The sequence below is a fragment of the Stegostoma tigrinum genome, chromosome 4, assembly GCF_030684315.1.
Source record: "Stegostoma tigrinum isolate sSteTig4 chromosome 4, sSteTig4.hap1, whole genome shotgun sequence".
NCBI classification, from domain to species: Eukaryota; Metazoa; Chordata; class Chondrichthyes; order Orectolobiformes; family Stegostomatidae; genus Stegostoma; species Stegostoma tigrinum.
The window spans coordinates 7,201,190-7,214,453 of record NC_081357.1 but is presented as its reverse complement, the minus strand read 5'-3'; the positions used below and the strand labels follow the sequence as shown (position 1 = coordinate 7,214,453).

The 13,264-nt window shown below is 41.6% G+C and overlaps 1 protein-coding gene across 4 annotated transcripts in view; it reads left to right on the top strand.

Annotated features, from left to right (window-relative positions):
• LOC125452341 (cullin-9) overlaps nt 1–12,911 on the top strand; it is a 176,803-nt gene extending 163,892 nt beyond the window's left edge. For all 4 annotated transcript variants that reach the window (XM_059645126.1, XM_059645123.1, XM_059645124.1 and 1 more), the window contains exons 37-40: nt 1,941–2,058; nt 5,234–5,367; nt 7,624–7,721; nt 12,258–12,911. In XM_059645126.1, the coding sequence (XP_059501109.1) occupies nt 1,941–2,058; nt 5,234–5,367; nt 7,624–7,721; nt 12,258–12,447 (540 nt within the window). In that variant the 3' untranslated portion in view covers nt 12,448–12,911. The remainder of the gene's footprint in view (nt 1–1,940; nt 2,059–5,233; nt 5,368–7,623; nt 7,722–12,257) is intronic.
• Nucleotides 12,912–13,264: the final 353 nt, after the last annotated feature.

The window sequence follows — 13,264 nt, the reverse complement described above, 5'->3', positions numbered from 1 at the left end:
ATTGATGAGGGGTTTGTTGCAAATAGGTCTCCCTGTGAACTTGGTGTGAGATGAAGTGTTCTACGTCTTCCCTGATCAGTAACGTGCTAGAAATTGAGTGCAAGTCATTTTTCATGGAGTCATTGCAAAAGTCAACAGATGCAGAATTTCCCAATTTCTCTATCTTTTAGAATCAGCTTGACAGAAACACAGACCAGGTTTCTGTATTTTAACAAGAATGACTTTTGGTTTTATTACAAATCAGTAGATTCTAGCTACAGATAAAACAACCTTGAACCGTCAACATGTAATTCTGCAAAGTAAAACTTGAACTCCTAATAAAACTCTCCCTATGCACAATCAAACACACGTGCGTGTGCGCACACACCTAAAAGAGACATGATGTTTTGGCTGGCAGGTAAGTCTGTGAAGGTAGTCGAGTGATTCCTGGCCACAGGTTTTGAGAGAGCTTGTGAGGTTCTCTCCTCAATCTTCATTTCTCACATTCTTTCGCTGATATATTTCCAAGTCAGGATGCTGTGTGACTTGTAGGATAACTTGCAGATGGCGGTATTCCCCTATGTCAGCTGCCCTTGTCCTTTTAGATGGAATTGGTCGTGGGTTTGGAAGGTGCTGTCTGAGGATCTTCGGTGAATTTCTGCAGTGCATCTTGTAGATAGTACGTACTGCTACTACTGAGCATCGATGAAGGACTGAGTGTTTGTAGATGTGGTGCTAGTTACCTGGGCTGCTTTGTGCTGAATCATGTCAAGCTTCTTCAGTGTTGTTGGAACTGCAAGGAAAGAATATTCCATCATACCCTTAATTTGCATTTTGCTGGACAGGTTTAGTGGGAGTCAGGAGGTGAGCTACTTGCTGCAAGATTCCAAGCTTCTTTCTTGCCTTTGTAGCCTGCATTTATATGACTAGTCCAGTTCAGTTCCAGCTTAATAGTACCTCCCCCAACCAAAGGATGTGTGATAAAGGGGGATTCAGTGATGGGAATGTCATTGAATGTCAAAGGGTGATGGTTAGATTCTCTTGTCGGAGATGGTCATTGTGTCACATTTGTGTGTTACTTGCCAGTTGTCATTGCAAAACTAGGTATTGTCCACATCATGCTGCATTTGAATATGGACTGCTACGGTCTCTGAGGAGTTGTGAATGGTGCTGAATATTGTGCAATCACTGAACCATCCCCACTTCTGACCTTATGATGGAGGAAGGTCATTGATGAAGCTGCTGATGATGGCTGAGCCGAGGGCACTACCCTGAGGAATTCTTGCAGAGAAGTCCTGGACCTGCCTCCAACAATACGTTTTGTCCATGTTCGAACCAAGGCTGGAATGAATTCAGGAGCTGAGTGGCCCTGGTGGAACTCAAACTGTGCATCACTGAGCAGGTGCTGCTTGATAGCACTGCTGCTGACCCCTTCCATCAGGTTGCCATGTCCCGTAATGTGCCCCTCACTGTTGAGAGCAGTTTAAGAAGATCCTGCCATCCTTTGTCAGCACCATGTAAACACTCACCTCAGACGTGAAACATGTGGATCTGTGCTATGGAGAGGAACAGATACCTGATACTCCTGACAGACTTAGCAGATCGTTTCTTTATGAATATTAGCTCCTCCCTTCATCAAAAGAAAAGCGCTTTGCATAGGCATTTGCAGCTGTTATTTGGACCTAGGACCAACCTATTCCCCCACCTATTGATGATTTAACTGTATGACCACAAGAACTTAGATGATATCTTTGCATAGTAATTCATCTTAATCTGGATCTGATTGTTACAGGAATAGATGGAAATTTACTCCATTTCAAATGTGTAGATATGAAGAAAGGTTTGTATGAGATTCGGTATAGTGAGAGTAAAGCAACATTAATGAGGATTTTAATAAGGCTGTATTTACACTTGTTTCCCTCCATGTATTTTCCTTGCCTTAACACTGTGGTTTTTATTAGGTATTGGCCTATTCGTGTGTGTACAGTTACTATAATCAGGACACTGAAAAGATGGATATAATGGAACAACAGACAGAAAACTTGGAGCTGCACACCAATGCCCTGCAGATTCTTTTGGGTAAGTCCCAGTTCATGCGTGAAGCTACAAGTTTTGATTAAATTATAAAGATTTTCCAAAAATGTGTTTGAGTCTCTCATTGCCCTGTGAACTGTAGATGTTTTAAGTACAGAAGGAGGCCGTTGGGTCTATCATGTCTGCACTGGATCTTGATGAAAGGGGCCCACAATTGATTCCACTCTCCTCTTCTCTCCGCTTCACATCTTTGTCATATGTTCATTCAGTTTTCCCCTAAAAAGGCCAATGAACTTTGCCTCAAATAGTGTCAGAGAATCCCATCCTTCAGGAACCTGTAGATAGGGATGTCTCCCAATTAGCCTCCTTACCTATAACAATACCATGCAGACGCTACAACAACAGGTGAATGGACATCACGCAACAATTGCCAGACAGGGATTTTCCGTCCCAGTGAGGGAACATTTCAGTGGTCAGGGGCATTCAGCCTCTGATCTTTGGGTGCGCATTCTCCAAGGCGGACTTTGAGATACACAACATTGCAGAATCGCTGAGCAGAGGCTGATAGCCAAGTTCCATAGTCATGACAACGGCTCAACCATTATCTTAGGTTCCTGTCATGCTACAGGTGACCTCACTACAATAGATACCCACCCACGCACCTGCACACACTCGGTTTCACTCTTGCACGCGCCCTGTTTCACACCCACACATGACCATCAATGGGGCGAATTATTTCATCCAAGATGTTAATGTGTTTGCAAACGCATTCTATTTTGTTTTAAAAAATAATTAGCCTGACTCCAGGTTAAAACAGATTCCAAATAAGGCCTCACACCTAAAATGCACCGTCTGATCTGAGATGTCGCCTGTTGTATACACTGATAATACCTTTAATTATCTCAGGGCAATGACTTGAAAGAAAGCCAGGGATTTGCGTTTTAATCATAGAAATCTGCGTCTCCTTTCTAAGTCATTAAAGGTTCAACAGGAGGTGGGCAACAAGCCATTTTTAGGATTGTTACCTTTCTGCTTCTAAATATTGTGTTTTCAAATAAACCTGTTGGACTATCCTGGTGCCATGTGATTCTTGACCTTGTCCACCCCAGTCCAAAACCAGCACTTCTGCATCGATTTTAATTTCACAATCTCTTCCATTGACTATACAGAGAAAAATATCCTTCCTTTATTTACCTGATTAAAATATGACTTTCAAGAGGTTTTCTATAATTTCATCTGACACTGCCTGCTAGAAATAGTTCCAATTCCTCAAGTCTCTCCTGACTGTATCCTGGCGAATCTCGAGGGTCTGTGATTTTAATGCCCTTTCTACAAGAAGGTGGTCTCATACATGATGGCAATAAAGGTCAAGACTTCAGGATTGTGAATAGCAGAAGTTGCTGTTAGAGTTACCATTGTTTTCGTAAAAGAAACATTTTCCTTAGATCGGGAACATAGATTTTCTTTGCATATATTGGGAACTTGATCAAAAAATATAAATAGATCATTAAGAAGCTTAAACACTGACCATTCACATGGGTTTTCTTGCAGGTTGCACCCTTATATGATACACAGCTAAGGTTCTGCTGTACTGTTAGATGGTTGTTTGGTGTACAGAACCTGAATAGTGTTTTTGTCATTGTTCCTTGTCTTGAAAACATTAGGGCAATTTGCAAGAGCACAATGAAGGGGAGGAAAGAAAGATTCCTGTATGACAGAGCAGAACTGGTTGGTTAGCAGTTCTGAGGAAGGGTCACCAGACCCGAAATATTAACTCTGATTTCTCTTCACAGATGCTGCCAGACCTGCTGAGCTTTTGAGCAACTTCTGTTTTTGGTTAGCAAGTGGACTGTGGTAGATACGCTGTTACGGAGAATAGAAATGTTAATGATTGACATTTAAGTGCGAGGTTATGTTTAAATTTTCAAACCAGACAGGTTGACTCTGTTAAATTATTGCCATGAGAAATTAGGCAGTGAATGGCTGCTGTTTAGTTTGTTGAGTTGAAATGGATGGAGTGCATGTTCAATGTAGAGTTCTTTCTGCCTGCAAAGACAGGGAAGGTGTGTATTTAATAAAAGCAGATGACGGTATATCCATGTGTTCCATACTGAAGGTACTGACAATCCTAAATTTGTTGTTAGCATAATTCTTCTCACTTGTGATTACTCAGCAAATGTGATCCAATTGCAAATTACAACTAATGCTGGACACTGGTACAAATGGCTGATCAGATAAACTGTTTGATATGATCCACAGGTTGTTGAGACAAAACATTTGCATACCTGGTATTGCTCCAGTACTGAAATTACTCAATTTTGTGAAAGGCAGAGCATCTTTTTGACTTGATTACAGCCACCACTTGCATTCTTATACATGGCAGCAGCATGAAACTGCTAGACACGCTTATATTTCATACCTATGAGTCCCTTCAACCTTTCAGAGTAATCTGAGATACACTCTGAACTTTTCAGAACCACAAATAATGCTGTGGATCTTTCCTGAGGTTGCTTGAAAAGAAGTGATCTGATGAGGGTAGCTGTAATCCCATGGGATGAATGTGATGATGTCCTATTTCACCCACAAGTTGTCAATCGTATCATTAACTGGTGCATTCTCCATGACAGCATCTCTCTTTCCGAGTCTACTTATGAACTAGTCACCACTCTCCTCCCATACATGTATTAATGTTGGTTTTGCACTTAATCTGATATTTTTGAAAACTATACTGCAGGTAAGTTTTCAGTGCTATGTTCAAATCCTTCCTAGACCAGTGCACTTCCCATATCTGCCAGACCCACAAACCCCTCGGACGGTGAATCAGGCAGGCACGTGGTGGTGATGTAGACTCATGAAATTACTGAATGGCCATGTGGCCTTTTTCTCTTGTTTCTTCTATTTTTCTCTGATATTTCTCCTATTCCAGGATTTAGCATATCCCTGATTGCAAGCTTCACTATTGATGGCTGTGTATCTACTGCCTAAGCCCTGCTCTGGGATTCCTTTCCCGAACCTCTTCATCTCTCTGCTCCCTTTCATGCTGGGAGAACCTGTAAACCTACCTCAGATTTTATCTTTTGTGCTAATATTAGCTTGGCTCATTGTCAAACTTTGCCTCACGCAAAGCCTGGGAAGCACCTTGGGATATTTGACTGTGCTTAGGATTGTTGCGAAAAGGGAGAGTTTTCTGTACCTAAGTATTATCTTATACCTTTCTCAGAGGAGACGCTGCTACAGTGCGTGGACCTGGCCTCCTGCATTCGTCTGCTCAAACCAGAACACTTGAACACGGGTCTGGAACTGATCCGCAGGATACAGGAGCGGCTGCTTGGCATCCTGCAGCACTCCACTCAGGTAATTCATACAGCAAGGAAGAGAAAAGCTGATGGAGGCAGAAACCGTGGCTGTGTTTGAGGCATTTTGACAGATATGTGAATAGACAGGGAATATGTAGATATGAACCATGTAGAGGCAAAAGGATTCAATTTAGAAAAGCATCATGATTTGGTGTAGTCTTGGTGGGCCAATGGGCCAGTTCCTGGACTGTTCTTTGTCCTTCATTCTGACAACTTGCAAGCTTCCATACAGACATTTGCAGCATGGCGAGATCACTTACTGCTAGGCTAAAAACTGCTCCCCTGAGTGGAGAACTTGATTCTTCTGAATTGAAATCAAAGCTAAGCAAGGGGCCTCTGGTTTGTTTTCTGTGTTGTAAACGCGGCAGTATAAATATTTCATTGAGTGATACCACTGGTATCCTGCTACATACTTAATACACGGTATACTTCCTTGAAAATGATGTATTTAGGCATGTTTCCAGATGGTTTTTGGACTTTTCTCTTTTTTTTAAAAAAAAGTATTTACCTTCACAGATTAACCAAATTCCGTTTGCCTTTGTGTTAAAATCCTTTGCTTGTAGTTAATGTGTCTGATAGAAAATGTCTAGCCTCTCCTGGGATCCTCCCTGTGATTGTGTACAAGTTCTGTAGCTCACTCAAGGAGTTGCTTCTGCTGTATCTCATTGTCATTACAAGTGATAGTCCCATAAGCACTTGTTTAGAGACGAAAAAATCAGATTTAACTCCTCAGGAATTTTGAGGAAGCGTCCCCGGATCCAAAATGTTAACTCTGATTTTATTTCACAGATGCCACCAGACCCGCTGACCTTTTCCAGCAACTTGTTTTTGTTCCTGATTTACAGCATCCACAGTTCTTTCAGTTTTTATTTGGTGTTTAGAGCTGAGTTCTGTATTACCTCGGTAAAGTAACTACAGGAAGGTCATGTCTTAACGGGCTTCTGCAACCCAAGCTGAGAGGAACAAACTGTTTACGAGATAACAAGGTGTAGAATTGGATGAACATAGCAGGACAGGCAGTATCAGAGAAGCAGGAAAGCTGACGTTTCGGGTCGAGACCCTTCTTCAGAAAATCAACTGCTTATGGGACTGTCCTCCTGATTACTGCCCAGAGATGTGCTGTAAAGTGAGTATGCCATTGGGCAAGGTGATGTTTCCCATGACTGAATATATTCTGCCATTATTCACCCACCTGGGATCATTAGGGGGAGCCGCTGGCCTAATGTATAAGCGCTGGCCTATTAATTCAGATGCCCAGGTTATGTTCTGGGGGCCTGGGTTTGTGTCCTGTCATGGCTGATGATGGAATTTGAATTCAATTTTTAAAAAATCTGGAATTAAGAGTCTGATGATAACCACGAATCTGTTGTCAATGGGGAAAACCCATCTGGTTTACTAATGCCCTTTAACAGGGGCATTAATATCCTTACCTGGTCCGGCCTACATGTGACTCCAGACCAACAGCAATGTGGTTGCCTGTGAATTACCCTTTGGGCAATTAGGAATGGGCAGTAAATGCTGTTCTCACCAGCAACACCCTCATCCCATGAATGGAAAACAAAAAGTGAATCCACTAGAATGAGGCTCTTGACCTATATTGCCGAAGGGGCTCTAGCCTGGCATAAATCAGCACAAGCAGAATAACTTAAATACAGAATTAGAAAAAGAATTTAAGATTAACTTAAATACAGAATAATTCAACTAATAAAAAGACAGATTGGGATATGAAATTCCTCATTGTCTCCAAAAAGAATTGTACATTAACTGGACTAGACCCTAATGTTGGGGCTGAGAATCATGCATCTTTGATTCACAGTCATGAGATCTGATTTCTGTGCTAGAATGAATTAGAGACAGCGTTTCCATTTCAGTGTTACTGCAATGAAACTGATAGTTATATGTGGGTGTGTCTTATGAGAGTCAAGCAGATTGGATTTGAACTCATTAAAGTTTAGAAGAATGAGATGCAACCTAATTGAAACATACAAGATTCCTCAGGAGATTGACAGGATAGATCAGGAAATGGCTTTTCCCCTAATGGGTAAGTATGGGACCAGAGGGCATAACCTCAGAATGAGGTGTCATCTATTTAGACAAAGGCGAGGAGGAATTTCTTCTTTGTGGTTGGTGAAAATGATAAAAGCCTGAATATCTAAAGATCATAAGATTGTTGTAATATAGTTTTGCCAGAGATGTTATTGGAAACACTACCAAGATAGACATTAAATAATTAACACAAACTCTGCTATTTCAGGATTTCAGAGTGGGGTTTCAGCCGAAGCAGGGAGTCGATCAAAATGAAGTTCAGTCCACAGATCTTTCAAACACAGTACCATCTGATTCCATAAAAGAGTAAGTCCATTAGCAACAGGCGGCATTTCAGTGTGTGAATATAGGCCGTGGTGTTACGGGGATTGATGCTGGGAGAAAGACCCTGGTGCCATGGGATAGACACTGGGTGAGGGACTGTGGTGCCATGGGACAGACACTGGGCGAGGGACTGTGGTGCCGTGGGGCAGACACAGAGCTGTGAAGAGGCCAGATTGGGTAACAGCTGGAAAAAAAGATGTTTATTAGCAACAGTGGTTGCTATTTGGTCCCCTCGCCTGGTCTGCCATTCAGTTAGATCGTGGTAGCTTTACTTTCCCATCCTGATGACCACTGACTCTCTTGAACAGCAGATTTACTTTCCTAAGGGGCATTAATGTATCACATTGGTTTGTGCATGATGGTTACCATTATTAATACAGATATAGTCAATTAATGTAAACTCCCCAGGTGCTGCACTGTGGACCTGTGTTGAACCTGTTACTTGTTATCCTTAGTCCAGCCCTTGCTTTCCTGGGCCAGTGATTTCTCATTTGCGGTGTATTAGTTCTTTTGTTGTTATTTGACACCCAATTAATGTTATCACTAAAACCTCCATCACCACATCCCTTCTGGTACTGTGGCAATATCCTCGACTATTACTATCACCCCTATCTACCAAGTGTCCACTTCTTCCCTAATTTCCCTGATATTGCGGCAATATCTTCCCTTTGAACAAGGTCTCCATTCTAGCCAATAAATCATAAGCCCCTGTGGCCCCTTAAGACACATACTGTACCCTTTCACCAAATTCCTTTTTGGCTTTGCATCATTGATCTCTCTTTATGATCTACTATTTATTTGAATCCTGTTTTTCCTTTTGCACACCAGTGTGCTGCATTCTGGTCCTCAAAAATAGGACCAGGGTAAACTGGATAGATAGCCTCGCATTCGGATAGGCACTAGATACAGTAAAAGACAAAAACTACCAAAAACCGCTGAACCTGTGCCAGAATCGGACACAAGCTACTGTCCCACAGATTACTCAAGCAGCAGCCTCATGATTTTAAGCCATCATCCCACTGCAGAACTGACTCGAAAGAAGTAGCAGTGCCTGGTATATAGTTAGCCCTTGGAGACCTCAATGCCAACTCAGCAAAAGCAGTCTGCTGTAACAGAGCGCAAAGTGAAGCCACAACCAGTGGATCAGACCAAATCGCTGTACTTCTGCCACGTCTGGTCACGAATGATGGTGGACAATCCCCAAAGACAGGGGAGCCCAGGCCATCACTGCAAAAGACAAAGCTGAAATCTTTGCAATCAACCTCAATCATGTTAGTCTCCTCCAGATATCCCTATCATCACAGATTCCAGTCTGCAGCCAATTCGATTCACTCCGTGTAAAATCAGGTAATGGCTGAAAGCATTGGATGCTGAAAAGGCTGTCAGTCCCACCAACGTCCTGGCAATAGTACTGAAGACATGTGCTCCAGAACTTGCTACTACCCTAGCCAAGCTATTTTAGTACAGATACAATAGTAGCATCTACACGACAATGTGGAAGATTGTGCAGGTACATACTGCGTACAAACAAGACAAATCCAACCTGGCCAATACAGCCACATGGATGTGCTGTTGATCAAAGCGATGGAAAGCATCATTGACAGCACTATCAAGCAGCACTTACTCTGCTTATCAATGCCCAGTTTGGGTTCCAATAGAACCAGTCAGCTCTAAACCTAAGATAATAAAATGTGAAGATAATAAAATGTGAGGCTGGATGAACACAGCAGGCCAAGCAGCATCTCAGGAGCACAAAAGCTGACGTTTCGGGCCTAGACCCTTCATCAGAGAGGGTCTAGGCCCGAAACGTCAGCTTTTGTGCTCCTGAGATGCTGCTTGGCCTGCTGTGTTCATCCAGCCTCACATTTTATTATCTTGGAATCTGCAGTTCCCATTATCTCGAGCTCCAAACCTCCTGGCAGTCTTGGTCCAAATGTGAGCAAGCGGCTGAATTCAGGTGGTGAGGTGGGAGTGATTTGACCTCAGCATGATGACAGCATTTGACCAAGTGTGGGATCAAATAACTTGAGCAAAATCTAAGCCAGTGGGATTTAAGGCAAATATATGAATACCATATGATGAATGATCCATTTGGCTCTTTAAGCCTGACCCGGTATTTCATTAATTTTTGATAAATTTCTTAAGAAAACTTTCCACTGGTTGGAGCTGTACCTGACACACAGGAAGACGGTTGTGATTATCCATGGTCAATCATCTTTGCTGTTGGACTTCTCTGCAGGAGTTCCTCAGGGTAGTGTCCATGGCCCAACCATCTCAAGCTGCTTTATCAATAATCTTCTGTACATCATAAGGTCCAATAACAGGAAAGAGATGCATTTTAAGGGTTATCTTCTTCAGGATCTATGAGAGAGTGGAGGGATTTTAAAAAAGATTTCAAGACTGCCGTGAAGACACAAAGAGAGGGAGATGCACCAGGTGGGTGTCGTGGACAGTGAAGAAGATTATCTGAGTATAACGGGACCTTGATCAGATGGCAAACCGGGTGACACTTCCACGGTTAATGGTAGGGCCCTGGAGCGTGCTGTCAGAGGGACCTGGGGGAAAGTGGAGTCACAGGTGGTAGAGCAGACATAGTGGTAAAGAAAACATTTGGTGCACTAGCCTTCATTGGTCAGATAATTGAGTATACGAGTTGAGATGTCATGTTGTAACTGTACGGGACATTTGTAGAATACTGCATATAATTATGCTCGCCCTTCTACAGGAAGGATTGGAATTAGGTTTTATTGTCACGTGTACTCAAGTACAGGGATACAGGAGCACAGTGAAACATCTACAGTGTCATTCACGGCATCATCTTAGGTTTAAGGTACCTAGCTACAAAGTCTTATGTTAAAAAGTAGAAAAATAAAGAAATAAGTTACAAGTTCAATATTACAATTCTTATCAGAATAAAGTAAATAAGAAATAAAGTTAAAAGTTTGAAATTACAGTATTCCTTTTGCCGTCAGTCTGCTATCACTCCACACTGGGCTTTCCCCATGAGGGCTCAATCTCCATTCCTCCACATTGCCATCTCACTGCTGGACACTGAGCTCAATTTCTCCCTGGCACTGGGCACAATCTCTCGATCCCTGTGCCTCCGTGCTGCCAACTTGCCACCGATGGTCATTTGGGCTCACCAGCTGCCTAACCAGGCCACCAGAGTTTCACTCCAGGCCCCCAGCCGCTTCCATAATGCTGCTGACTGCCAAGAGTTCTGCCTGGGCACACCAACAGCCAAAGTCCCCACTCTGGGATGCTGTTCAGCTTGAAAGGGTGATGAAAAAATTTACAAGGATGTTACCAGGAGTTATAAGGGGAGGCTGGGACTTCTTTCACAGGAGTGTTGGAGGTCAGGGGATGACCTTATAGAAGTTTATAAAATCATGAGCAACAGAGAGAAAGTGAATAGGAAAGGTCTCTTCCCTGGGGTAGGGGAGTTTAAAGCTAGAGGTCATATTTTCAAAGTGAGAGGAGAAAGATTTAAAATCTTTCATAGACTGGGTGGTTTGTATCTGGAATGAACAGCTAGTGGAAGTGGTGGATGCGGCGCAGTTCAAGACAAGACACATGATTAGGAAGGGTTTAGAGGGATATGGGCCCAACATAGGCAAATGGGACTAGTTTGGTTTAGGAAACTTGACAGGTCTGTTTCTGTGTTATATCTTAAGTCTTCCAACTTATAATGATGACGCATGCTTTTGAATGCATTTCCTGCTTTCTGCAGAATTCTGTTCTGCTTTTGGTATGTCAACGAATGTCTTGTATAGCCCCATTCGTATTTTTGAATTGTTGTTACTGGTCTGTTGGAGATGGATAGTGCCACCAGTTTGCTGAAAAATTACTTAATTCTGTTTGTAGTAGCTTAATGTAATTCACTTCTCTTATGATGCTATTCCAGATATAAATACTGATGAGGAAAGTGGAGAACTCTCCTACTTTTAGTAGTCCTGTGGGGTCTTTATGTATGAAGTTACACAGTTTAACATCTTACCCAAGTCCCTCTTTGACAGTGTCACACTCCCTCAGAAATGCACTAGAGTTGCCCAGAACAGCCTATGATCCATAGTTAATGTGCTTAGGCCCTGGAATAGAATTTGATCTCACAAAGTTAGTACATTAATATGATTAAAATTAGAGATTTACTAGCATACATCTTAATGAATCCAGGAACCATTAGAATAAAGCAGGTATTGGTGGAAGTTGATCCATTTTCCATTTGGAAATTGATTTGCCATCAGCTTAACTAGTGAGATATGAATTATTGTCACTGTTTTCATGACCAATTCTATTCTTAACATAAAAATGTACCTACTGGTATTCATCCTACAAATGCTATTCATATGGTATTTTCTTCTACATTCAAATATGTACATTGTTTGGTTCCAGGATAGCTGTAGGCAGGACAACTTTTGAACATTCCCTTTGATATTCCTTTTAATGTACAGACTGAGAATATTACTATTACAGTCTTAGATTTTTTAAAAATAGTAACACGTTCTTTTGATTGTCCAGAGTGAAGTCGGGCAGTCAGACTGAGGAAGAGGATGGAGAATATGATGATGATGATGATGATGAATATGTCCCGGAGTGGCATGATACATACGATGAGGAAGAAGATATTGATGAAGATGATTTTTCAGATGATGAATCAGAGAATCTAGAGAGAGATTTCTTTTACCTAGAAGACGATGTTTATGACTAAAGAGAGTTGAGATTTTTATATATATATATATATATATATATAATATTCTGAATAAGTGGACAATTTGAAGAAATGTAATTCATTGTAGTCAAATGAAAATATCTTAGTCCCATGCAGTACCATAGACTTCTTTTGTTATGCCACTTCTGGTTAACTGGCTTCACTTTGATTTGTTTTTTTTTTGATGTTCGGGTTCAAAAATACACAGACACACACCTGAGGAGAGACTGTCTTTCCCTTTTATTTTGTTAACACATCTCACCACCCCACCTCGGAGAAAACTACTGATAAACTGCTCCTGAGCTGTTTATGGGAAATGTTTGCTGAATTCAGTTAAAAGAAATTAAGGACACTGAAGTCTCCACTTAGCAGAAAGCTTCTATTGTTCATATATAATGTTCTGTTTTTCTGACAAATTACATTTATGCCAGTTACATAAATAAAACACTTTCTAATGTATAAAATTGGGCTTGTTGTTGCTCCTGTGGCAATAATTCATTTTGCAAAGTAAAATCAAAAGAAAAAATTGTTTGTAAAATCCTAAGAAGCAATTGATGTCCCACTTTCTTAAATGTCACAAACGAACTCAGGCCAGTCTTACCTTTTACAACTCCAGTTTTAGTTCCTGAGCATTTTTATAGCTGATCCCTATGCACGCACCAACTCATCTCGGCATGCTGCCGGCATCATATTCCATTCCTCTGCACTCCAACCTCCATGTTCTCCTCCACTACAGAATGCTTATTTTGTAATCGGCGTAAAATTCTTTGAAGGATTTATTCCACCTACTTTTATAGCTTTTTCTAGCTAGAGATGC